Source organism: Bos mutus, chromosome 1, assembly GCF_027580195.1.
Source record: "Bos mutus isolate GX-2022 chromosome 1, NWIPB_WYAK_1.1, whole genome shotgun sequence".
Lineage (NCBI taxonomy): Eukaryota > Metazoa > Chordata > Mammalia > Artiodactyla > Bovidae > Bos > Bos mutus.
Window position 1 is genome coordinate 95,821,618 of NC_091617.1, and position 25,973 is coordinate 95,847,590.

The 25,973-nt window shown below is 43.6% G+C and overlaps 1 protein-coding gene across 1 annotated transcript in view; it reads left to right on the forward strand.

Moving 5' to 3' along the window:
* Nucleotides 1–25,973, forward strand: part of SLC7A14 (solute carrier family 7 member 14) — a 50,972-nt gene that overhangs the window by 7,489 nt on the left and 17,510 nt on the right. Inside the window, exons 2-4 of the mRNA XM_005891731.2 lie at nucleotides 12,892–13,128; nucleotides 14,677–14,894; nucleotides 25,174–25,320. Of these exons, the coding sequence (XP_005891793.1) occupies nucleotides 12,892–13,128; nucleotides 14,677–14,894; nucleotides 25,174–25,320 (602 nt within the window). The remainder of the gene's footprint in view (nucleotides 1–12,891; nucleotides 13,129–14,676; nucleotides 14,895–25,173; nucleotides 25,321–25,973) is intronic.

Here is a 25,973-nt window from a genome sequence, read left to right on the forward strand (position 1 = left end):
CTGTAGTAAATGCTCCGTGGAAATTAAACAGGGTACCATGGCAAAGTACTCTCTCTCTCTCGGAACAAATGGTATTTAAGCAGCCTCCATTCTGTGCACTGAAATAGGGGCTAGAGATGAGTCAGGCACAACAGCCAAGGATAACCACCTGATGCAGGAGTGCAGACGGAAACCATGAAGAGCAGTTGTGCCAGGCACCAGCTCTCACCCTTGGAGGCCTGGTAAAGGCAGACACTGTGGCCGACCACAGCAGCTCAGGGATTGCTCGTGCCAGGCACCTGCTCTAAACACCCTGTCCCACTCAAGTGTCCCTCCTCATGCTGCCTGGTCACAAAGGCTGGATTAAGGGGCCAGGGCCACCCAAGTGAATCAGGGAGGGCCCTGCAAACTCCCCAAGCCCTGGCAAAGAGGTGAGGTCACCAAAGCAGAGGGGGTATGAAGAGAAAAGAACTAAGGGCAGGACTTTGTTAAATGGCCACAGTCAGATGGAGATGGAGAAATAGGAAGCAACAGTGGAGAAAGAAAAATGTAGGCAGAGGAGTAGGAATGAAACTGAAGGAAGAATAGATTCTTACACAAGGAAGTGAAGAATGCATAAGTGCTGACATCCCGAGCCACAGGGACACTGATGAACGGCCTTTCCAGTGGACTGCCTACACACTGGAGCGGGCCGCTTCTGGGGTACAGCATAGACAAACGCTGTAAGACAAAGGGTAGAGGTGGCATGAAAAAGAGAACAGCAAGCAATAAAGTGAACCTTTGATTTAACAACCCAGGGAATGCATTCATCCTGGACACAGCCTGGGCCTGGGCTTTACTGCATGTCCGTGGGTGCCTGTATGTGTGTGAAAAGCAAGCATCACACATGTTTCATGCTCTACTTCACCATGGCCGTTGACATAGACTTCAGTTCAGTTCAGTCGCTCAGTCGTGTCCGACTCTTTGCGACTCCATGGACCACAGCATGCCAGGCCTCCCTGTCCATCACCAACTCCCAGAGTTCACTCAAACTCATGTCCATCGAGTCAGTGATGCCATCCAGCCATCTCATCCTCTGTCGTCCCCTTCTCCTCCTGCCCCCAATCCCTCTCAGCATCAGAGTCTTTTCAAATGAGTCAGTTCTTCACACCAGGTGGCCAAAGTATTGGAGTTTCAGCTTCAACATCAGTCCTTCCAGTGAACACCCAGGACTGATCTCCTTTAGGATGGACTGGTTGGATCTCCTTGCAGTCCAAGGGACTCTCAAGAGTCGTCTCCAACACCACAGTTCAAAAGCATCAATTCTTCAGTGCTCAGCTTTCTTTATAGTCCAACTCTCACATCCATACGCAACTACTAGACATAGACTTGGGTCCCAAAATTCCATGCAAAGTAGTTGAAAATATAGAAATATTTTGTATATAGAAAAATGTATATAGAAATATACATTTACATAATTATGTATGTATATACATACACACATAAATATATCTTTATATCCTATCAGTGCTTCAGGAATTTCCTATTCTGGAATGAATTCAATAATAGCCCTTCGCAACCTACTGTGTAGTACAGGGAACACTGCTCAGTGTTCTATGCCAGCCTGGCTGGATGGGAGAGGGTTTGGAGGAGAAAGGATACTTGTATATGTATGGCTGAATCCCTTCACTGTTCACTTGAAACTACCACAACATTGTTAATTGGCTCTACCCCAATACAAAATAAAAAGCTTAAAAAAAATAATAGTCCTTTGCTATTCATCTTTTTTTTAAATCAGAGAATAATCGCCTTACAATGTTGTGTTGGTTTCTGCCATACAACAACGTGAATCAGCCATAAGTAAGCATATATTGCCTCCCTCTTGAACCTGCCTCCCACTCCTTGCTATTTATCTTGAGATTTTATTTATAAATACCCCAGTTTATAATTTCCTACCCATTTTAAGGAAAATAAACAATGCAGTAAGTTTCTCTTACGTATAAAACATGGATACAAATGCCTGCTCCTTTGCAAACACATCTAAGCGTGTTTTAATTATGAGAGCACTTGACATGATACATCAGGCCAAAAGCACTCCACGTTCCCCTTGGAGGGAATGCCTCTGTCAAGAAGCCACCGACATATCCAAGGGATTCACTGCTCCATTCACTGGAGTGGTCTTACACAAGAGTCAGCTAAAATCCCACCACTGTTACTGCATTCAGTAGGGGCTGTCTAGTTGGAAAAAAACCCATCAGGACCACTTAGATGAGAATCTGGCAAGAGCAGTAACCCCTGGATCCTGGTCAGCTGTGCCCAGTACTGTTTGATACACACACTATCCTTCCTACCTCATGGACCAGTAGGCAGCAACACTCACTCCTAAAATACAAACTTCAGACTTATGCCCTATGGAAGACCAAACTCTTCTAGAGTTTGTGGGCTAGAGAGCAGAAACAGGGCTGGAAAGGAAGGGAGGTTGAAAGTGTTAGGCGTTCATATCCTGGGAGGGAGGACAATTAGAGAAGCAGGAGCTGCCACCAGGTCCCCACACCCAGAAAGTTCTCTCTAACCGCCTCCCAAATCTTGAGCCTCTCTCTGGCTCTGCTCTGCCCTCCCTGCATGTGGCCACTTTGGAAAAAAGTCAAGATGGTGTCTGTCTCTTCAGGGGGTTTCTCCAGGAATATCCTCCACTGAGAGCAGACCCAGGCCCGCGAAAGACTCACCCACCCAGGCATCTGCCGAGAACACAGCCTGTCCCAGCAGAACCTGGTCCTACCTGCTCATCAGGTGGGCTGAGGAGGCCACACAAGTGCTCAAGTGTGTTCTCTTAGCACTCACTTTTAATCCTGCCCATTAAATTCTCAGGACAAGGGGGTGGTGGTCTGGTCCCCTCACTTCTTAGAAGTCTTCTCTGTCGGTGCCACATTCCTATGCTTCAGGAATAGGGGGATTGCCCAATTTTGGAGAGAAATGAGCTGGAAAATCTTCAACAAGCTGTTACTTCCATGCCTGCTCTCCTTGCCTTTCTGCACAAAGCCATTTTGGTCCAGTCATCAGAGTCATCTGGATGAGGGGCAGCGTGACCCCATGGACTGCAGCCTACCAGGCTCCTCCATCCATGGGATTTTCCAGGCAAGAGTACTGGAGTGGGTTGCCATTGCCTTCTCCACATAAAGAAAGGCTGAACAAGAAAATGGGAACTCTCTTTTCATCCTCACAATTTCTAACTGAATTTGTGGAACAGAACAGTTATTACTATACTAAAGATTAGGAACCAGAAAGAAATTTTTCCAGGTTCAGATTTAGAAGTGAACCAAGCACACACAGGGCTTGATCTGAATGCTACATTACTTCTGATACCTCTGCCAATGCTGACTCTCTAACACTATCAGCCAACAATACTCGCTTCTAATCTCTTTTATTCCACCTACGAGGCCAAGGCTCCCACATAAACACTCCAGAAGCTACTTCTAAGTAAAGTTCTCAGGTTCCTTTTCCTCAACTATAATTACAGCCATAGATGCCACTGGAGGGGTGCCTGCTAAATGCCAAGACCCATGACAGCTTGCCTGGTAGGCATCACCATTGCCAATTTCCAGATGGAGGAACTAAGGCTCAGTGAATTGGGTGACTTATTCAAGGCCACAGTTAGCAAAACTTCTAGTTGCCATTTATCAAGCACTGTAGTGTGCTAGACACTAGGCAACGTGATCTGTGTGCGTTATCTTATTTAACTGTCATAAGTACTCTCTGTCTCCCTCCAGAGGCTGTGTGACTCCTATGATACCAGACAGCTTCTCCTAAAGCAAAGAGGGGCCGTTGATGGAGACTCTAGCATTACCTCACAGCTCACCTGTATGGGTACTGCATACCTGATGGGTAACTGCATACAATGGGCCTAACAGACGTAGATGCCCCCAAACATGTCTTTCCCTTTTGTAACATCTTTTGCCCTCTGAGGCTGCCTTTGAGGTTTACCCAAGGTCACCAACATGAAATTGTTAGGAGCAGAAAAAGGCAGTTTGAGACCACCTGCCACCTTAGCAATGAAGAGGGATCAATCTGGGCCAGAAGACAGACTCAGAAACAACTAACCCTGTGGATTCTTTAGTTGAAAGCAGCCACATGATCATTATTATTATTACCATCCTCATACCTTGATAATGTACTAAAAACTAACCAATGTACACTAATGATGATATTAACAACAGCATGACTAGATTGTATAATTCATCATATTATGGAATAATATTACTGGAATTCATCATATTATGAAAACTATACCTCTAATAAACTTTAAAATATTTTCAAAGGGGAGATCAAGGCAAGAGAGTAAACAGTCTGATCACACTTAATCAGTAAATTATTAAACTTCCTTGACCTATTTTGGGGGTCACTTCTCTGACCTTGAGGTCAGCTTCTTTCCTTCCTGTCTCTATGTTGATATGCTGATGCTGTGGGCTGGGAACTTTCCAGTTCTGTTTCCTCCCAACTGTAATTGGAGTCCTGTCAGATTCCGTAAGTAATAGTGTCGCACCCCCTTGATTGAAGGTGCTCAAGCTCTTATTGTCCACCTGAGGCCCACTTTGGCAGAAAAGTTATAAGTCTCTTCTCAGACACAAAGAAACAGGAGTTCCAAGACAAATTATTTTTCTTCCAGACACATTTGTAAAAATTGGCCCAAGCTTCACTGACAAGTGATGAAGTAACCAAGGTTACTCAGGTAGAAGAGACAGCTGAGGTGAGAAGGAGAGAGTGCCTGATGGATTACCCCCTGAAAAAGAAACCCCACAGTTTCTTGGCTGACGAAGAGCATAGGAACAGGACGTTGGGGCAGGGTCGTAGGGGTTCACCACACTTGACAGGGGGCTGAATAGATGTTTCTTAGATCCCAACAATATGCTTCTCAAGGGACCAAATGATGGGGATACTTCAGTACCACCTCCTGGAATTCAGTGCTGCTGAGAAAACAAATGTTTCCCAGAGAATTCACACATTATTTCTCTCTAGGGTCCTGTGATTTCTCCTTACACCCCACTCGAAAGCCACATGTAAGCAGTACTAGCATCCACAGTAAAACAGGAAGTCCCCTACATACGAGTAAGTTCCATTCCAAGAGCCTGCAAGTCCAATTCATTCAAAAATCCAACAGAGTTAGCCTAGGTACCTAACACATTTGGCTATACAGTCCTGTACTGTAATAAGTTTATAATACTTTTCACATAAATAATACATAAAAAACAAACACAAAAAATAAAGAAAACATTTTTAATCTTACAGTTCAGTACCTCGAAAAGTACAGTAGAACCAGCTACATCACTGCTGCTTTTATGCTGCTTCTAGACATCCTGGGCTTGAAATATAGATACTGTACTCTACACAGTAATGTACAGTAAAGTACACAAAAGCACAACCACTCATAGAGGGTTTACACCTCTATGTGACAATGTATGCTGGACACAGGCACTAACTTATGTGATTGGACATGTGAATGCATGTTTACATCTTTGAAAGTTTGCAACCTGAAGGTTCATATGTAGGGGACTCACTGTATATACAACATCTGTAGCCTTGCTGTGAATTTATAAATGGAACAGAGACGTTTTAAGAAGACTAAGAAAATGGGAAGGAAATGGATAACAATTATCTCAGCAAAATGCCATCTTTGGTGAGGATGTCCTTAAAGACATGTTTGGGTTTAAGTGGTGAGTTGCTATGGTGTCGCCCAACAACTGATTTCTCCCTGAGTCTGGAAGACAGAGGATAAGTGGCACTCAGGAGGACTGGTGACAGATAAAACATGTTCAAAACAACCAACCAGGCTGGGTATCTGCAACCTATGGCCAGTTACCCCAGACAGAAGCTCTGATCAACACGCAGGCCGGGACCAATCCCAGAGACCTGAGTGAAACTGCAGGGCTGGTTAACTGTTTCCATGAACACTTCTCTCCACTCCTTCTCATATCTCCTGACACCCTCTTTCCCTATGGGTAGATCTTCCGGCTCTCTGAAGACCTCACTTCAGAACTCAATGTTGCATCTCTTTAAATCAGCCCATGTGTTCCCCCAGCCCCTGCAACTAATATCTCCTTTCTTGTTTTCTTAAACTTGTTGTTTTTCTGGTCTGTATTCTCCACTAGACTGTCAGACCCACAAAAAGAAGAACTATATTCTTCCTATTCACCTTTAAGTTCCTAAAATCTCACATAGATGCATCAAGATGGTGCCGTATAAATATTTCAGATGATGAAAGAATGAATTGGAAAGTGCCTAGAACTGGGTATCTGGGAACTTCCATTTGGATCCCAGCTCTGTCATTAACTGAATACTCAGCTTCATGTCTGGGGTTCAGCTGCATCGTCTGTCAAGTAAGAAAACCACCCCGATGAGAAGCCAATACCCCTCCCCATGCCATGTTCATTACAGCCTGTGGGTCCACAGAGTATACTCACAGGCTTTGGAGAGGCATGGGATGAGGGAGGTCCTGAGCAGGCCTCCCACTCCCTCCTCAGACAGAGCCACCCTGCTTTCACTTACTTATGAATTAGGCTCTCAAATAAGACTTTGTGTGCAGAGTGGGTTTTACAACTAAGACAAAACTTTACAACTATAGTAGATAACGGTACAGCCCTTTTCTGCTAGATTCCCCCAACCTAATAACCAGGTTCTTTCCCTCAACACTTGGTCCCAGTCCCCCTCTGCAGACTCATCACCCTCAGTCCCCAGAGTTGCCCACAGATCATTCCAGCTGTGCCCTTTCATCCGCCTGAGACCATCCTTTCCCATTTTCTTCTGCCTGAGAAAGCCCAGTTCACCCTTCAAGATGCAGTTCAAAAGCCTCCTCACTTTGTCTCCACTTCCCCAGCCACCAAAGAACCATGCTCCCCAAGAACCACACTCCCCCCACTGAGCTCCCAGAGCACCTCATATATACTCTACAGCATTAAACACCAGCTGTGTGGAATCATCTGTTTATTAAACCCTTTCCTGACTAGAATATAGACACTTCAAGGTCAGGAGAGCTGCCTTACCATTTAAGTCTCTGATATGATATCACCACAGTGCCTGATTTAGTAGGCACTAAAGGAAGGAAATTAGGAAGTCTGAAGTTATTCAGGAAATTAGTAAGTTCACTGATAAGTAGGTTAGTGAACTAGTCAATAAGTTTAACTACACAGTAATGGGAAAACCTCTGTTTATCTGAGTAGAGTAATTGGCATTTAAGTGTAAATAATCACTAGATTTAATCTTTCTAGGAGCAAGTACACTTTTAAAAAGGACTTATTTGTCTAATGGCTCTCTTTGGTGAAAGGAAGAGGGAAACATATTTCTTGAGTGGAGAACGTGTTCTCTAACTTTTACCTACTGTCAGTTGGATCTCTCTCCTTTACACCCTCCTAGGGTGGAGAATCTTTGCCTCCTGGCTCTATGCCTCCTGGAACTAGAGAACCAGTACAGGTTTTAAGTGACAGGATGACACTATATGGGGAGGAACATGTAGTGATTGTCTTGGGTAGTGCTGTCTTCGGCACAAGTTTAAAAGTTCAATATTGTTTGTAGACTCTCTGGGAGCATCTAATTGAAGGTTGGTCTGTTACACCTATATATGTCATGCTGCTAAGTCTGCTGCTAAGTCGCTTCAGTCGTGTCCGACTCTGTGCAGCCCCATAGACGGCAGCCCATTAGGTTCCCCCGTCCCTGGGATTCTCCAGGCAAGAACACTGGAGTGGGTTGCCATTTCCTTCTCCAATGCATGAAAGTAAAAAGTGAAAGTGAAGTCACTCAGTCATGTCTGACTCTTCATGACCCCATGGACTGCAGCTACCAGGCTCTTCCGTCCATGGGATTTTCCAGGCAAGAGCTCAAAAGAAATTCACATTGAAAGGAACCAAATTTTTCTGAACCTCAAATCACATATGACTTGAAGTATACACAAAAGGATTGACAGTGAATGTTTCAAAAATGAAAGCTTCTGGTATCTTGTCCCAAGCCTCTTTTCAATGTGTAAGTCCTAATTTTCCCTGGGTTTCAGGCTGGTAGTTAGTCAATTTAACCAAAAATAGTTCTAGATATAGAAATAAATCAGAACACTAGGGATACTACAAAATAAGAACAGGAGGAGGGGCTTCCCAGGAGGCGTAGTGGTAAAGAATCTGCCTGCAATGCAGGAGACACAGGTTCTATCCCTGGGTCAGGAAGTTCTCCTGGAGAAGGAAATGGCAACCCACTCCAGTATTCTTGCCTGGAAAATCCCATAGACAGAGGAGCCTAGAGGGCTACAGTCCATGCGGTCGCCAAGAGTCAGATACAACTAAGAAACTAAATGACAACAACGAATGTTTACAATATGCTTAAAAGGCAGATAACCAAAAAGGGTATCAGAGTTGCAGGGTGTGAGGACTAAATCACTCCTCTTCTCTTTAGTCCCACTGAAATGAAGCCACTGTATTGCTCAAGGACTTGCCTCTCTGAACAGCTCTAAAGGGAACACTTCCAGCATGTCTGCAGCACACACTCACTCGATGGCCATCTGCACCCTGACATTGTACTCCGTGTTGATTTTCTCCAGCTACACGGTTATACTTTCGGAATCAATATGCCTCTCCCTCTCCAGCCACTTGATGAATAGCCAAGGAATGCAAAGTCACTTTGATAACAGCATAAGGCAAATATGATTAGGAGGGTAACTCTGGGGCAATAAATTTTTGAAATGAGTTGCTAAATTGAGTAGAGATTATTTATAAACTTATCTCTCATTTAGAATAGTGAGTCTGCATCTTGGTTCACCAAATCAATTTTAGGTGATAAATATTCTGCAATTCTTTTTCTACTATTCTGCAATGCAAACTAGAGATAATGTTACCTTCCTATGCACTAACTTAAAAAAAAAATCACCTCTGTATGGAAGACAAAGGAAAGAAAAGCAATTTCTCATAAAAATAATATTTCAGCATACGGATGCTGGGGCATAACCACCGTGAATGCAGCTGCTACAAACGCACGCTCACATACATGTGCCGTCTGGCGCTCAAAGACCATGAGTCTCGAGCTGCTGCTGATGTGGCTTTTCCAAATGACAACCAGCTCCTGGTAAATTTCAAACCAAACAAATTACAACTGGCCCTTAATTTACCCAATTGTTACATCCCTGAATAATTCAGAGTATGTAAGACCATGCAAAAAAAAATGCTTTGTGCAATGAAGATAGATTTAAGCTCAGAAATTACAAACACGTTGTGTCTTACATGAATGTCCACTGAGACCTTTGGAATCAAGTAAGAGAACAATGCATCATCCTGTGGGATGGTCCCACACACTGCAAAATGTCTAACAGCCCAGGCTTTTGCCCATTTAATGCCACAAGGGCCCACAATAATCGTGTGCACCATAGACACCCTCATAGCATACCAAAACTCCCCCTAGGAGGCAGTACAAACTTGCAAGAGTACTGGCTTGCAGTATTTCCTACAGGGCTTCCCCCATTAACACAAATGATTAAGAGTAGATTCTAGGTCTAAAACCAAAGAACGAAAGTACTAGAAGGGAGCATGAAGCTCCTCTAACTGGCCCTCTAGTTTTACCCACATGAGATAAGTAACTTGCCTTTGAATATTCAGTGACCACCTAATCTAGGATAAAAAATTTTTTTAAGAAATGGCATCCTTTTTCATGGTTTTTATTTCTTATTGAAATTAGAAAGACATCCTTGAATGTGTCTCTTACACATGAGATAGTTGGGGCAGGGGTGTGGAGGTAGTAGAATGATTGACAACATTTTCCAGTTTTTTCCCCAGGATACTGGAGTTGAAATCATTCACTCCTCATCACTGAGTTGCCCTAGATACACTCTATATACAATGTGTGCTCAGTCATGTCTGACTCTGCGACCCTATGGACTATAGCCCACCAGGCTCCTCTGTCCATGGAATTCTCCAGGCAAGAATACTAGAGTGGGTTTCCATGCCCTCCTCCAGGGGAATCTTCCTGACCCAGGGATAGAATCCACATCTCTTGCATTGGTAGGTGGGTTCTTTACCACTGAGCCACCAGTGAAACCCTCTAGCACCCACTAAAAGCTTGGATTCCTGCATGCAAATAAATCAGAAGGTTTCAAAAATAAAATCCTTTACAACATGTTCAAAATGAGAGTGTGTCCCAAAGAATGATTTCCGCGAGCAGAAACTATCCCACATGATTAGTGGCTAATTGATTTTCCCACTGTTCTCCCCAAACCCCAGTCATCAAGATCCAAGCATGTTTGGGGGAAATAAGTAAGATTCTATATGCTCCTACACCGCGCACAGCACAGGGCCCATTCCTCTGACCCAAGAGAGCAAGGGACGGGCAGGTCCCTTCACAAGACCTAAGGAAGACTTGACTTGACTCTTTGCTAATCACCCTTGGCCAGTGACTTGAGTGTTTTCTAACTTAATTTGGCAGATCAAATATTAAGGAGAAAATGTTTGATTGGTCAAACTGCACAATATTGGCTCTCCAAGTTAAATCTGCAATCAAACTGACGTCCATTTCAAAAGTGCCACTTGGAAAAAATCCTACTTATAAGCCTTGTACATTATTAGGTGGTGAAGAAGGATGAAGAAAAGAAGCTCACAGAGTATAGGAATAAATCATTTACCTCCCAAATCCTTACACTGCACTTAAAGAGACACCTACTCAACATGCAAACTCAATTCCATTCAGGAGATGAGAATACGTAATTTATACCAGTTCCCCCAGCAACCAAGGAAATATCATCAGGCCCTCACACTGTATACTTTCCTCCTAGAGTTCCTCAGGCTTTCCTTCTGAGACCACTTCCTCTTAATTTTAGACTCACTCCAACAATTTAAACATCAGGTGTTAGAAGCAGCAATTTAGAACAGGAGGAGGTCAGACCACTCCAGGTAAGCCCCACAACAGTAACAAGAAGAAATGACTGACAGTCTGACCTCCAAGGAGATGGAAAACTATTTTACAAAGTGGAGGGAAGGGGGCTGACACCGAAACTCAAAATAATAACAGCTTAGGCCATTCAAGGTAGGGACGAACAGCTTTGCTGGCCTTGAGTAACTAATGTGAAAGGAAACGATGCTTAATATATTTTGTAGCAGAATTCCATATAACAATAGAATCCCAGGTTGAAAGAGTAGGAAGATCCTAAAGAGAGCATCCCGGCCTAATTCCTTTACCTTACAAGGAAAGTGAAATTGAAGTCGCTCAGTCGTGTCCAACTCTCAGCGACCCCATGGACTGCAGCCCACCAGGCTCCGCCGTCCATGGGATTTTCCAGGCAAGAATACTGGAGTGGGTTGCCATTTCCTTCTCCAACCTTACAAGGAAAGAAACACATAACGCGTTGCACAGGTTCGAGGCAGAGTTGAGACAAGACGGCAACCCAGCTGTCCAGGGCTCCTTCCATATGGAGGCGCCGACACTGACGCCCGAGGGGAAGGAAGAGAGGCCGCCTCACTTGTAGTCACGCATTGTGTCACAGCTTCTGACATCTCTGCTTTTGCATCCGTGCATTGATTTTTACTCTCTTCCAAAGGAGAAGAAACTTGCTCTCTTCAGTCACAAAAGAATGAACGATATTTCCCTGATTTGTGATGAGAACCGCAGGGCTGGCCCTGAACAAAATTGGCACGGACAGTAATGTTTACTTCGCGTTCCCCTCTACCTCTATCTCCCATCCTGGTGTGTCTCCTCCAAGCTGTTGCTCTGTCCTCCCACTCAGTACCCCACCCACTGGCCCAAAATCTAGAGTTTTTAGTACAATGTAGAATATTCTCCCAACTTCCAGAAGTTTTATATACTCCCAGCCCCTTTCTAATTTAATTTCTAATGCTATAAAACAAAAAATGAGCTATACACCAGTGTTTCTCAAATATAAGTGGCAAGCTTATTAAAATGCATATTCCTGGTCCCCATCTCCTGAAATCACAACTCAATAGATGACTCTGATCACTTCTTGGCCTTCTGGCTAAGATCAAGTGTAATAGATGACTCTGGTAGAAGTGTCCCAGCAGACCCACTTTGGAAAACATGTGACTTCTGCCTGCCTCTCCAGCCTCGTCTCCTCCCAGTCCCCCAATGCACATCCCCTTCCACCCAAAACTTCATACAGTCTCTCCCCACCATGCCTTTGCCTCATAGTCCACCTTCTGAGTCCAATTAATTCCTCCATATACCTCAAAACCAGCTGATGCACACGTCTCATCTCTGCTCTCTGTGTTCCTATACGTTTCTGCATTACTGAGCTCCTACAGCCTATAAAGTGTGGGGATTTCCTGGCATAGTTCCACTTGAAGGCAAGGCCCTGCCTCATTTGTCTTTTTTCTATTCCCAGCATTTGGTATCTTGCCAAGCACATAGGAGATACTCTAAAGGTGTTCATTAGATTATCTTTTGCATGTGCAAATTTCCTAGTTAATAACTAGTCATTTATTTATATTTGCATTGTTAATTAACCCCCCATCCCATATAGTACAGGATTTTCAAAGATTGCTCCAGGTATCACCCTTAAATGAGGAACACATTTTGTAACAAATAAAAATGAAAAGAGAAGAATGCTAACATAATCTAACCTTGGTGACATCAATTGTATAGTCATAATGAATTAGACCCAAGTTCACTCAGGATATCTGACACTTAAGGAACAACAACAGAGACACATACAATAAATGGAGTTTTTCTAATAAGATCAGTTTCTAATCGTTCCTTAGAATTTGGTCTGGCATTCGGGTTTAGACTTTTTACAGAAGTAAAGTTGGAGGACATCAGAACTGGCTTTGAATTGATTCATTTACATAAAACTTTGCGTACTTGTTCTAAGACCCCAGAGATGTCCAGGATTATCTATCCCAGATGGTTAGCCACCAAAAGGTTAGCTCATCTCCTGAAATCCACCTTTCATGTGTGTGTCCCATGCAGGTGTCTGCTATGCAGAGTTTGGAGTTCGCGTCCCGAAGACCACAGGGTCAGCCTACACCTATAGCTACGTCACTGTCGGGGAGTTTGTGGCATTTTTCATCGGCTGGAACCTGATCCTGGAGTACTTGATTGGCACCGCGGCCGGCGCCAGCGCTCTGAGCAGCATGTTTGACTCGCTGGCCAACCACACCATCAGCCGCTGGATGGTGGACAGCGTGGGAACCCTCAACGGCCTGGGTGAGACTGCCACAGCCTCTAACTCCAACATGCAAACTCACTAAGCCAAATAAAGGGGCTCCTCTTTCAGGATGCAATTTGGCAAAAAGTACCAAGGGCCTTAATATGTCTTTTTTTTTGCCAAGTAATGGATGAATGAATCTGTCCTAAGGAAACTATTCTAATTTCCATAAAAGTTTTATATGAAAAAATGTTCATCACAGCCTTGTTTATAATAACAAAACAATTAGAAACTGTTTAAGGATTCTACATTGGAGCAACTGATTAAGTAAACTATGGCAGTGTATAACATAGCTAGCAATTAAAAGGATGACCAGGAAGTCTGTTGTAAGAGCATGGAATGTTTTTAATGTAATTCTGTATGACAAAGGACACAAATTGTATATGTATCACGTTAATAACTATATAAAAATATGAGTAATTTGGAAAAAGAAATAGAAAACTATGAGGAACTTCTCTGATGGATTCTTTAGAAGATTTTTAAAAATTTTTCCTAAATCAGCATGCATTAATTTTTAAATAAGGGAATATATTTAAAAGAAACAAAATGAATGGGTATAACAAAATGAGTGAATACTAAATAACCAGAAGCTCATGTAACAAATACCTTGAGATTTCAGCTTCTGAGCCCCACCTTCCATTCTGTCATCTGACTATCCCTTCACAATCAAGGGAAGCTAAACTGTAGTGGAGGAGACTTTGGAAGTCTTGCCCCAAAACATCCAGGGACTAACTCAGTGGCTGCATACAAGTCATTGGTGCCCCTGTCTCAGAAGAGCTGACCAAAATGCTGAGCACCTAGATACCATGAGAAAATTTAAAAATATGAAGAAAACATCTTCTCAGGATACTGATTTCATAAAGTTTAGGCCCGAAAGGGTCCTCCAAAATCAGGTAGCCCCAGTTTTTCACTTTACAGATGAGGTTCAGAGAAAGGAGACATTTGCCCACGACCACACAGCTGGTTACAGGTCAGAGTTGAGCTGAAATCCAGGAGCCTGCCTGCTGAAGCAGTGCCACTTTCCCTCTATAGAGGGCAGGAGTCCACTGGCCAACAGACAAGACCAAACAGGCGAGAGAGTTCCCCAGCCATCTTCTTTGCAATCACACAAGTGGAAAGTACACCCTTCTTCCAGTAATCGTCAAAGACACACATTTTAAATTTTCCTAATAAAGAGATTGCTGGAATGAAATGGAATATTTATGGGCTATAAAGTAAACGACAATGAAGATAAAATCGTTCAAATAACATGGTAGATCCGTGGATACATTTGAATGTCCTTGGATAGCCCTGACTTCGGATGTCCCATGCTATGGCTCCAGAGGAACTGCTGTAGTTGTCATATTATGAATCCCAATTTTTGGTCCGGGATATCAGGTCATCTCACCTACATACCAAAACCTTCCCATTTGCAACTAGACACCTGTGGACCACACACACACAGTCCCTTCTCCTTCTACGACACACTGACCACCCTTCTCTAAGCTGAGTGCAGATGCACTGGGTGGGCCTGGACAATATTATTAATTCACATCTTATCCCTCTAGGGAAAGGAGAACAATCATACCCAGACCTTCTGGCTTTGGTGATCGCAATCATCGTCACCATCATCGTCGCGCTGGGGGTGAAGAATTCTGTGGGCTTCAACAATGTACTCAATGTGCTGAACCTGGCCGTGTGGGTGTTCATCATGATTGCAGGCTTCTTCTTCATCAATGGGAAATACTGGGCTGAGGGCCAATTCTTGCCCTATGGCTGGTCAGGGGTAAGTTCATTCCTAAATCCCTGTGGGTGTACCTGCTGCACGCTCTGCCTACTACCCTATGACCTGTTTGAGACATGAGTTAAAGGAAATGCTGCTTGTCCCATAACCTTCATGGCACTCTCTTCATCACCTTTTATCCAAATTTCATCAGAATGTTCTGAAGAAATGGTTCTTCTTTATTTAGCTGTTTCACAAACATTTCTTGAGCTCCTATGTTATATGGAAAATGATAATAGATTTGAAGTTTTGATCACTTGCAATTATGCCTAATTCTGCATATAATATCTCATTTAATCTTCCTGCAATTCAGGAGACTGGGATTCTATCTCTGGGTCGGGAAGATTCCCTGGAGAAGGAAATGGTTACCCACTCCAGTATTCTTTCCTGGAGAATTCCAGGGACAGAGGAGCCTGGCAACAGTCCATGGGGTCACAAAGAGTCACATGACTAAGAGACTAACATTCATTCAATAACCTTGCAAGGAGGATATTTACATTCTAGTCTTACAGATGAAAAAACTCAATACTCAGAGGGGTCAAATGACTTGCTACTAAGCACATAGCATAAGTGCCCAAGTTAGGAGCCAAAGACAGGACTGTCTGATTCCAAAGCCTGCACATGAACAGCTCAGCCCTATAGAATCTCTCTATAGGACTGCTCAGTTCAGACAGCTGGTAAATAGACAAGCAGTAAAAGAGGCCCAAACAGTGAGCAGGCAAGGAAGGGGTGAGCATTGCTTCAGTATGGAACTAAGAAAGGAACAGTTCTCAAATCTAAACTCAATGTTTGATCCAAGGTGGAGAGTCCTGTTGGGGTCTGAGAGCAGAGAAGCCCACTGGTGTGGTCTGGGGATTGACAAAAGAGTGGGCTGGACCAAAATCTTCAGATCTCATCCCGGTGATCTGATGGTGTGGTTTATGCTAAAGAAAGGTGGAAAGGTCCAAGCAGCAAATTCTTTATACTGACAAGTGCTAGTTCTAAGTCACACCTGAATTCTTCCTCTATATGACTAAAAATGCCACATTTACGGATTTACTGGTAAAATTCGCTCGCCCATTCTTCTTTTTCTCAAACTGTAGAACAGAAATCAGAGAAGTTCGAGCTAGAAGGGATCTTAGAGGCCCCCTGGTCCCACCCCCTCACTTAACAGATAAAGAAACTGAGGCCAGAAGACAAGCCCACCCAGCATCAGTGACAGACAGCCAGGATTCCACCAGATTTGCTTTTGCAGTCTTTGCTTACACTGGCTTTCCAGGGACCAGAAATTGCTCTTGGAGAACACTCAAAATAACTTCTGTGTATTCTAAACCATGCCATGCTGTTCAGTGAAGAGAAATAAGCAAGAAACAGTTTAAGCCAACGTTTCTAGTCTTCTGCTTATCAGTAAGAATTCTGCAGAATCACAGAGTTCATCCCTCCTCCTTGAGGTGAGTAAATCCTCAAACTGGTTAAAACCAGAAGAAGAGACAAAGAAACACTGTTGACCCCATTCTGGATCCCCAAGTCTATGTTTTCTTATGATACAAATTGTTCCCTTCCTATCATATAAGAAAACAACAAATGATAATCGTGACAAAGAAAGAATGTTTTCCCAGAACTCCACTGCATTTTCATCAGAGCACATGAAAATGTTCTCACCCTTTTCTTAACAATGTAAGAAATTACTGGGTCAGGGACTTACTGTAAGGCTTTGGCCAACAATTAACTTCTCTGCTTTCCAGTTTTCTCATCTATCAGGTGGTTAAACTAATTGCACCAAATGTTTCCAAAAAGATAATAAAACCTTAGACATTTTTAAGTCCACATTGTATAATTAGCAACAATGATCATGATGGAGGAAGGAGCTAGAATTTACCCACTACCTTCTGGGTGGGCACATGCTCTATGGATATTATCTCACTCTTACAACAAAACTTTGAAGTAGGTGCTGCTATCCGCAACTTACAGATAGAGAACTCAAAGCTCGGAGAAGCTGGTAACTTGCCAGAAGTCACTTAGCTAGTCAGTGCCAGGACTGAAATCCCCGCTCAGGTGTATGGCTCCAAAGCCCCCTCCATTATCTCGAGTACCTTGTGTATGATGACCCCTGCCTTCTGAGTCTTCTTAACACTTCCTTTCGGGGAAGACAATGGCACCCCACTCCAGTACTCTTGCCTGGAAAATCCCATGGGCGGAGAGCCTGGTAGGCTGCTGTCTATGGGGTCGCACAGAGTCGGACACGACTGAAGCGACTTAGCAGCAACACTGCCTTTAAGCTTCACAAAGACTTGGAGTCTTGGAGCTGGGAGGAGCATTAAGATGGGAGGATAGTTAAGTCTGGGTTTCCCAGGTGGTGCTAGTGGTAAAGAACCCTCCTGCCAAGGCAGGAGACATAGGAGACACGAGTTCGATCCCTGGGTCAGGAAGATCCCCTGGAGAGGGGCATGTAACCCACTCCAGTATTCTTGTCTGGAGAATCCAATGGACAGAGGAACCTGGCAGGCTACAGTCTGTGGGGTCACAAAGAGTCAGACCTGACTGAGCAACTGAGCACAAGAAAAGTTAAGATCACAGGTTTAGACCATAATAGAATGAAATTCAACTCCGGTCCTGGAGGAGTCAAAGTCCTTATTTACTCCACGGGTCCCAGGACCTCACGCATGGGACCAACTGTCTTTTTTTTGCACCTTTGGCCACTGACCTCACTCCAACCCAAACCTACTACCTGGAGTAGGCTGGTCGTTGGTACCATATAAACCTGGCTGGGATTTTGGATTTTTCCTTGTGAGTCCTCTTTCCCTGCAGGAAATTCAAATCTGTGTCCTAGTGGCTGTCCCTAAAAACATCATCTGAGCACAAAGGACAGCCCAGCATGAAGATGGTGCTGACTCATCCTCTCTGCCTGGCCTCGGATTTCTCCATCGCACATCTCCTCCCCAGCCCTCTGCCTGGACCTGTTCTTTCTTGACTTTGGTTTTAGGTCACTTTTCCAGTCCAGCAAGGCCACTCTGAATATACATGGTATTTTTTGAGATCTCACACTTTCTCATGAGCATATCATCCACCAAGTGAATAAACACACTCCCTACTCTGTTCTCTAACAACTGTCAGCAAAATCAAGTTGCCTACTTGCCAACTGCATGAACTTCCTCACTCCTTAGGGAAAATCTGACCCCCAACTCGGACCAAAAAAAAAAAAAAATCTGATGAAATTTGTTAGTCACTCAGGCATATCCAACTCTTTGCAACTCCATGGACTGTAGCCTGGCCAGGCTCCTCTGTCCATAGAATTTTCCAGGCAAGTTTACTGGAATGGGTTGCTATTTCCTTCTCCAGGGGATCTTCCCAACCCAGGGATTGAACCTGAGTCTCCTGCACAGCAGGCAGATTCTTTACCATCTGAGCCACAAGGGAAGCCCACCTCTGACAAGGGGACTGACAAGTTCAGAGTACCAACCCACTTTCTTCTTCAATCCCAATAGGTAAGACGGGATGGAGGACACCATTGTGGAGGGAATGGTTTATACGGATACTGTTACGTGACTTAAAACACAACTCTCAAGGACTTCTAAAGGGTTAATGAGCAATCCATCCTCTGGCCACAGACCCGTCAGAAGCCTAGTCTTTCCTGTTCCAAACACTTCCTTCCAAAGAAAATAGCATAACGAATGGTTTACTCACTTACGGGTTCTGGGTCAAATGCTTCTTTGGTCTTGAAGAGCTTAAGAACAACAAACATTTTTTCCCTATATCAAGTAACTGCTGGCCCTCAGCTGAACCCCACTTCCATCTGCAATTCCTCAGCCCCTGAACATTGTTGGATGCGTATTCACTGTATGTTATTTGTTCTTGATGCTATCTTATGGTTTCTCTTTGACCAAATAAAACATTCTATCAGCACAAATAGCTCCCAGGAAAATGGTTCAGAGCAAGTATTTGTGGGGAATGCTGACAGTCTCCAAAAAGAGGAAAAGCTGTTTTCCATGTCTCCACATTTGAATCCACTTGCTGGAACCTATTAGCACATTCCACTGTCGCTGTGGACAGGCTGCTAACAGGTCTGGAGCAAGAGGGTGGTAGGAAATGCTGCTGAAGTTGGAGTTTTGTCTTGTTACCTTGAGAGTAAATTACACAAAGGTGCCTAATTATCTCGTGGGCATATCTAAGGTAGAATGTGGAGAGCCGCCTCATCCTAATGCCTCTCAAATATCAGCAAGGCACAGGGATCCCAGCTTTTAGGGATCCCTGAAGTTGAGTGGCAGGCCGGCAATGACATTCTTTTGTCAACGAATTAAGCAACAGTCCTCCAGCAACTGAGGCAGGTACTGCTGCCCCACAAAGCTCTATAGAGGGAAAGACTGACCTGCATCGTCTGGCTGAGCAGCTTTACCAGGTTGACCTTGGAAAATAATTTCCAGTGATGTCATCAAAGTGAAAAGTCAATACTGGTTTTTATTTATGTAAGACATTAAAGCAAAGTTAGGATAAGTACTGATGAAGGCAGAAACATGTATACACACACACACACACACACACACACGCTTCACCCACTAATTTAATTCACAGATGCTCACCCCTGGTACTAAACACATTCTTTCAAGCATGGAAGTGTATCCTAATTATAAATACCAGAGGCTCGATCTGAAATCTGGGTAGAGTGAAGTAGAGAGCAGATTTAGCGGTTTGGGGGTAGAGACACACCCATGCGGTTTCATTTCATGGCTTTATTGTATTTACCAACCAGGGATTATTTGCTTGAAGGACACACACACACACACACACACACAAAACTCAATGAAATTAACTCATGTAAAAAGGTGACCCAATTTGTTAAGGTATTATCTTTTCTTAAATAATCTGTTTATTTAATCGCTATCTTCTAGGCCAGAGTCTGTTCCATCCTGGCAGGTGTGCTGCTTTTCTTCCATTTGCCCACACTCCCTCAGATCACCTCTCTACTCCTCCTGCTCTGGTCTGTGCTCCAGAAGACCCCCTGCTGGTGGCTTCCTGTTAGGGTTAGCCAATGGGAGATATCAATCAGGAGATCAGAAGGGGAGAAGAGAACAGGCCAGGGTACTTCTTCCTCACTTCCTCTCAGCCTTGACCCCTAGAGTCCCTTCATTGAAATCATTCCATTTGAACCATTTGAGTTAAATTTCATGGCCTTCCCATCACAGTAGAACCTCCAGATGGTCTACTTTTGATCTGTTTAGTCTTTCTTCAATCATAACTGCTTTCTAGTTCTACAAATTGGGGCTAACATGCATTTGCAATTTGCATCTACGTGCAAATTGGGGCTAACAGACATTCTCTTTGCAAACTTATTCTCTCTCTTCCCAACTAACCTAGTTCCCATAGTTAATTTTCTGGTATCTAATCATTATCAGTAATTGCCATTCGTGCTTTCACTCATTTGGGAAATAGCATCTGTGTTTTACAAATAATGTTCAGTTCAGTTGCTCAGTTGTTTCCAACTCAGTGACCCCATGGACTGCAGCACACCAGGCTTCCCTGTTCATACCAACTCCCGGAGCTTGCTCAAACTCATGTCCATCAAGTTGGTGATGCCATCCAACCATTTCATCCTCTGTTCATCCCCTTCTTCTCCGCCTTCAATCTTTCCCAGCATTAGGGTCTTTTCCAATGAGTCAGTTCTTCACATCAGGTGAACAAATTATTGGAGCTTCAGCTTTAGCATCCATCCTTCCAGTGAATATTCAGGACTGCTTTTCTTTAGGATGGACTGGTTGTATCTCCTTGCTGTCCAAGGGACTCTCAAGAGTCATCTCCAACACCACAGTTGAAAAGCATCAATTCTTCAGCACTCAGCTTTCTTTATAGTCCAACTCTCACATACATACATGACTACTGGAAAAACCGTAGCTTTGACTATATGGACCCTTGTTGGTAAAATGATGTCTCTGCTTTGTAATAATGTAGGTATTTGCTAATCTTGATCAATTTGTCATCACAATCAAGGTAGCATTTCTGGTCTTGCAGTGTCCTCTAGGGTCCTAACCCCAGGAGGTCATGCTCAGAGTACTTTTTGCACATGACTGTATCCATATCACTAAGCACAGTTCCTGGTTCATGGGAGCAGTTAATAAAATAGGCATCAAGTTCTAAAAGAAAAATAAGGAGGAAGAAGAGGAGGAATTTGTTTGTGTCCTTGGTTTCATCTGTTCTAGAAAAACTTACAATAGTAATAAAAATATTACTGATAAAAGCAGTATTTATTAAGCACCTACCCAGGTGGTGCTAGTGGTAAAGAATCCTCCTGCCAAAGCAGGAAATACATAAGACTCGGGTTTGATCCCTGGGTTGGGAAGATACCCTGGAGAAGGAAATGGCAACCCACTCCAGCATTCTTGCCTGTAGAATCTCATGGACAGAGGAGCCTGGCAGGCTACACTCCATGAGGCCACACAGAGAGTCAGACATGACTGAGTAACTGAGCATATATTCTACAACCGTGGTGGACTATCTCATTTAATCCTTGTAACAATCCAATGAGCTAAATACTATTTTTATTTCCATTTAAGTGATAAAGAAAATGAAGCCCCATGGGGTTAGGAACTTGTTCTATGTCACCAAGCTAGTTCTTGGCAGAACCAATCAAGGTCTGACAGGCTATAGAATCTGCACTCCTAACAAAGTCCTATCCACCCATACACACAGCTCTGAGATTCCCCCTGGAGCCTACAGTGCACCTCTCCTCCAACAACTATGAGTCATACTTCAAAATTGGAAGGTGTTGCTCCAAGATACCTGTGTCTTGGAGGCATCTCCCACTGAGCCTTCTCTTTCAGTTGGGCCTCCCTGTGTCCTCAGTTAATCTTCTTACCGCATGGTTTAGACCTCTCACCTTATTTTATTTTATTTTATTTTATTTTTGGTAAATTTATTTATTTTAATTGGAGGCTAATTACTTTACAATATTGTAGCGGTTTTTGCCATATATCACATGAATCGACCATGGGTGTACGTGTGTCCCCCATCCTGAACCCCTCTCCCACCTCCCTCCCCATCCCATCCCTCAGGGTTGTCCCAGTGCACCAGCCCTGAGCACCCTGTCTCATGCATCAAACCTGGCTGGTGATCTATTTCACATATGGTAATATACATGTTTCAATGCTAATCTCTCAAATCATCCCACCCTCGTCTTCTCCCACAGAGTCCAAAAGTCTGTTCTTTACATCTGTGTCTCTTTTGCTGTCTCGCATATAGGGTCATCGTTACCATCTTTCTAAATTCCACATGTATGCGTTATTATACTGTATTGGTGTTTTTCTTTCTGACTTACTTCACTCTGTATAATAGGTTCCAGTTTCATCCACCTCATTAGGACTGATTCAAATGCATTCTTTTTAATAGCTGAGTAATATTCTATTGTGTATATGAACACAATAGCTTTCTTATCCATTCATCTGCCAATGGACATCTAGGTTGCTTCCATGTCCTAGCTATTGTAAACAGTGCTGCAATGAACACTGGGGTACACATGTCTCTTTTAACTTTTTCCAGGGTAGCTTGGCCCTGAATTCTTACTTAGGACCTTCCCACCCTCCCGTCCTCAGCAGGGAGCTCTTCCAGTATCTAAGACCATCCAGCACTGATCACTCCAAGTGGTATGGCACTGTAGCCCTGGGACATCCTAATTGGAATTGATGGCATCATCAGACTGATTGTCATAAAATGTCACTGTATGATTTATAAGAGGTGTGTGTGTGTGTGTGTGTGTGTGTGTATGTATGGAAAGAAAGATGTTAAAGGAAGAGAAAGCAGGATCTGTTTTTCTGGAAGCTGTCTTAAAGCAAGGCCTTCCTGGATTGGGGCAGCTTGGTGAGCCTGAAATTGCAGCATCCATCCATCCTTGAACACCAGAAACATTTTTTAGACAAGTGAAAACAAGTACCTTTCCAAACCTGTGAACCTCCATGTACCATGAGGTGAGATCTCTTTGATCTCCTTGTCTGGAGGCAAGACACTTTCCACACCCTGAAATGCAGGACTCTGCTGGAGTGAAAGTGGGAGTTATCTCCTCTCCCAGATAGTAGCCCCCTGGTGACAACTGCTTGTATGGAAGTTCTTTCTACTAGAATAGATCAGGAGTTCTTAGACTTTTGTGTGTGTAGTAGACTCCTTGGCAGTCTGGTGAAGCAGATGAACACCTTTGGGATTGTATTTATATTGTATATAAACTGTGTTTATAAATGAATAACCTAATTACATAGAAGTTCGAAAGAAACCAATTACAGTTAACCTACGAACAGCAGCAGTTTGAATCAGGCTGTTACATTTTTTTTTCAAAAGTAAATACTATGGTACTACATCAGTGAGTGGTTGGCTGAATCTGTGGACATGGAACCACAGATATGGAGGAATCAAGTACACAAGGAACCACGGACACAGAGGGCCAGGATAAGTTATACTCGAATTTTCAACTGTGCTGGGGTCAGCATCCCTAACCCCCACATTGTTCAAGAGTCAACTGTAAATTGAAATACAGTTACAAAAATATTTTTAAATTCTGATATAACCATGGGCTTCTTTACTAGTGTTTTAAATATTAATATCTGTCTAATAACTAACATAAATTGGAAGTAGCAATGAGCACAAATGGTATTTCAAGATCTCTGCAACAACTAATATGATTGGGAAAATATCTGATTGGTGACAAATATCACAATACTGTTAGTCATCTATGCTCATAATCAAAAGAAATGATAACATTCAATAGAAGGGTAAGGAAAATAAAGATTTATTTTTCTCATCAAAATTCTCAGACTCTCCTGAATTGCATGGACCCCAGAATAAGAGCCCCCAATTAGAGAACTGAAGCATTAGAGCCCGAATGGGAGAGACTAGAGAAGAGACTAACTCATTTTACAGATGAGCAAATGTTGCTTTTGAAAGTTTGAGACGATCTTCCATTTTGTGATGTACTTTGTAGGTTCTAGTTCTTTGTATTATGCCTTTTACTTATTGAGAAGTCAGTCAGAAAGGTAAGAGTGAAAATTTAGGGACAGGTATCTGCTTGGCACATTTTTAGAATTTCATCCTTTATAAACCAAATATGGACAAAAAGGAAAAACTGGCCCAGTCTACAATGAGCCACACTCCTGGACTCCTAGCTAGAGTTTGCTGCTGCTGCTGCTGCTAAGTCGCTTCAGTCGTGTCCGACTCTGTGCAATCCCATAGACAGCAGCCCACCAGGCTCCCCTGTCCCTGGGATTCTCCAGGCAAGAACACTCGAGTGGGTTGCCATTTTGCATGGTGTCAAATGCCTTCACCCCATACACAGAAAATCCAGAAAAATCTCTTTCATCTTCCCCTGAAAGGATATCCCCAAACATTTCTTACTTTCAGCTGGTAATGAGAATGCTAAGCTGGGAAAACAGAATTTAAACTTTGAAAAATTCTTTGGAAGAAAGTTACATGCTCCTCAATGGAGGATTTTCACTGACATCTTGACCCATCAAATTACAACCATCTTTGGAATCACATAGGCTCCTATCAGACAGACATCCAGCAGATGTCACTGGATACCACCTCCCCAGCTTCACTCTGCCTCACTCTTCATCCCTTCCCCAGCCATGTAGCCCAACTAGGCTGCTCAAACCCCCAAAATCAGCTCTCCCTTTCTTTCCATGGAAGACAAGAGTCTACCTGAAAAATCTATAAATCCTTTATATCATTTAACATCTGGAAGATACCCTGAAAATGATCTACCAGGATCACTAGCAGTGATTTGAGCAGGAGAATTTGTGCAACTGCATCTGAGACCCCTACTAAATGCCAGAAGCGCACACTCCATGTCTCTGTGTCAGTCACAAGTACCTCCCCACATTTCCAAACATTTCCTAGTGGTTATCACACAGCCCCTGGTTATGGTTGAGAACCACTAAATGAAAATAAAGAACAAAGAAATTAATGAGTTCCCCCAAGATATAGGGGCAGCCAACTTACTGATTTACTTATAAGCCCACTTACTTCCAAAAATGATTTCAATGTGTTGAATGAACCTAATTTTTATTTGGGCATAATTCTTCTTATCTTCATCTTATACATGAAGAAATTTCCCAGTGTCACACAGCTAGTAGAAGTCAGAACTCAAGCCTTTAGCACAAGTTCCACCATGTTACCCTCTCTGCTGCTGCTAAGTCACTTCAATCGTGTCCGACTCTAAGCGACCCCATAGTCAGTAATCTGCTGACCATCGGGCAATTAAGGGGCCCACGTGTCAGGCACTGGTGATCCACTGACACTGTAAATATTTCAAATGTTTTCATCTCTATAGGTGCTGCAAGGAGCAGCCACATGTTTCTATGCTTTCATTGGCTTTGACATCATCGCCACCACTGGAGAGGAAGCCAAGAATCCCAACACATCCATCCCTTATGCTATCACCGCCTCCCTAGTCATCTGCCTGACAGCATATGTATCCGTAAGTAACAAAGGCTTATTATGGCACCTTCCACATGGACTTTTCATATTTGACCTTAAACGTGGCTCTGAGACTGGGTTTCCTTCTGTCAGGAAGTAATCCTTCACTTGTGCATTCGTGGTGTTTGTACGCATATGTTCATGTTGCTCCCTCTTTTAACACGGGCTCAAGCTCACCCCACCCACTGATGACAGGGAGAAAATCAGGGTTCCAAGCTGGACACAGGAGAAGCCCCAGGCCCTCACTTGGGCCGTGGCTCACATCCCTGCTCCGCCCCATGCACAGGCTCTCGGCATCCCGGCATCCGGTGCCGGGAGTGGGGGTGGTGGGGGGAGCATGCAGGGAGTGGGCTGCCGTCCAAGGAGTTCAGATCATAGGCTGGCAGTAACGGGTGGGTGTGCGAGCAAGCAGAGGCATTGTAGGCCTCTGTGCATCCTCCTCAATGCTCTTCTGTCTTCTGGGAGCTTCCCAGCAGCAAAGAGGCAAGGCTCCCCTAGAGTGGGGAAGGAGAAAACAGGATCATCCTGGAAGCCAAAGGAAAACATGGGAGCAGCACTGGATATGGTTTGCCCACCAAAACGTTTCTCTTCATGGATAGTCAATTATCATTTCCCCTATGCACATGGCTTCTCAGGCGGTGTTAGTGGTAAAGA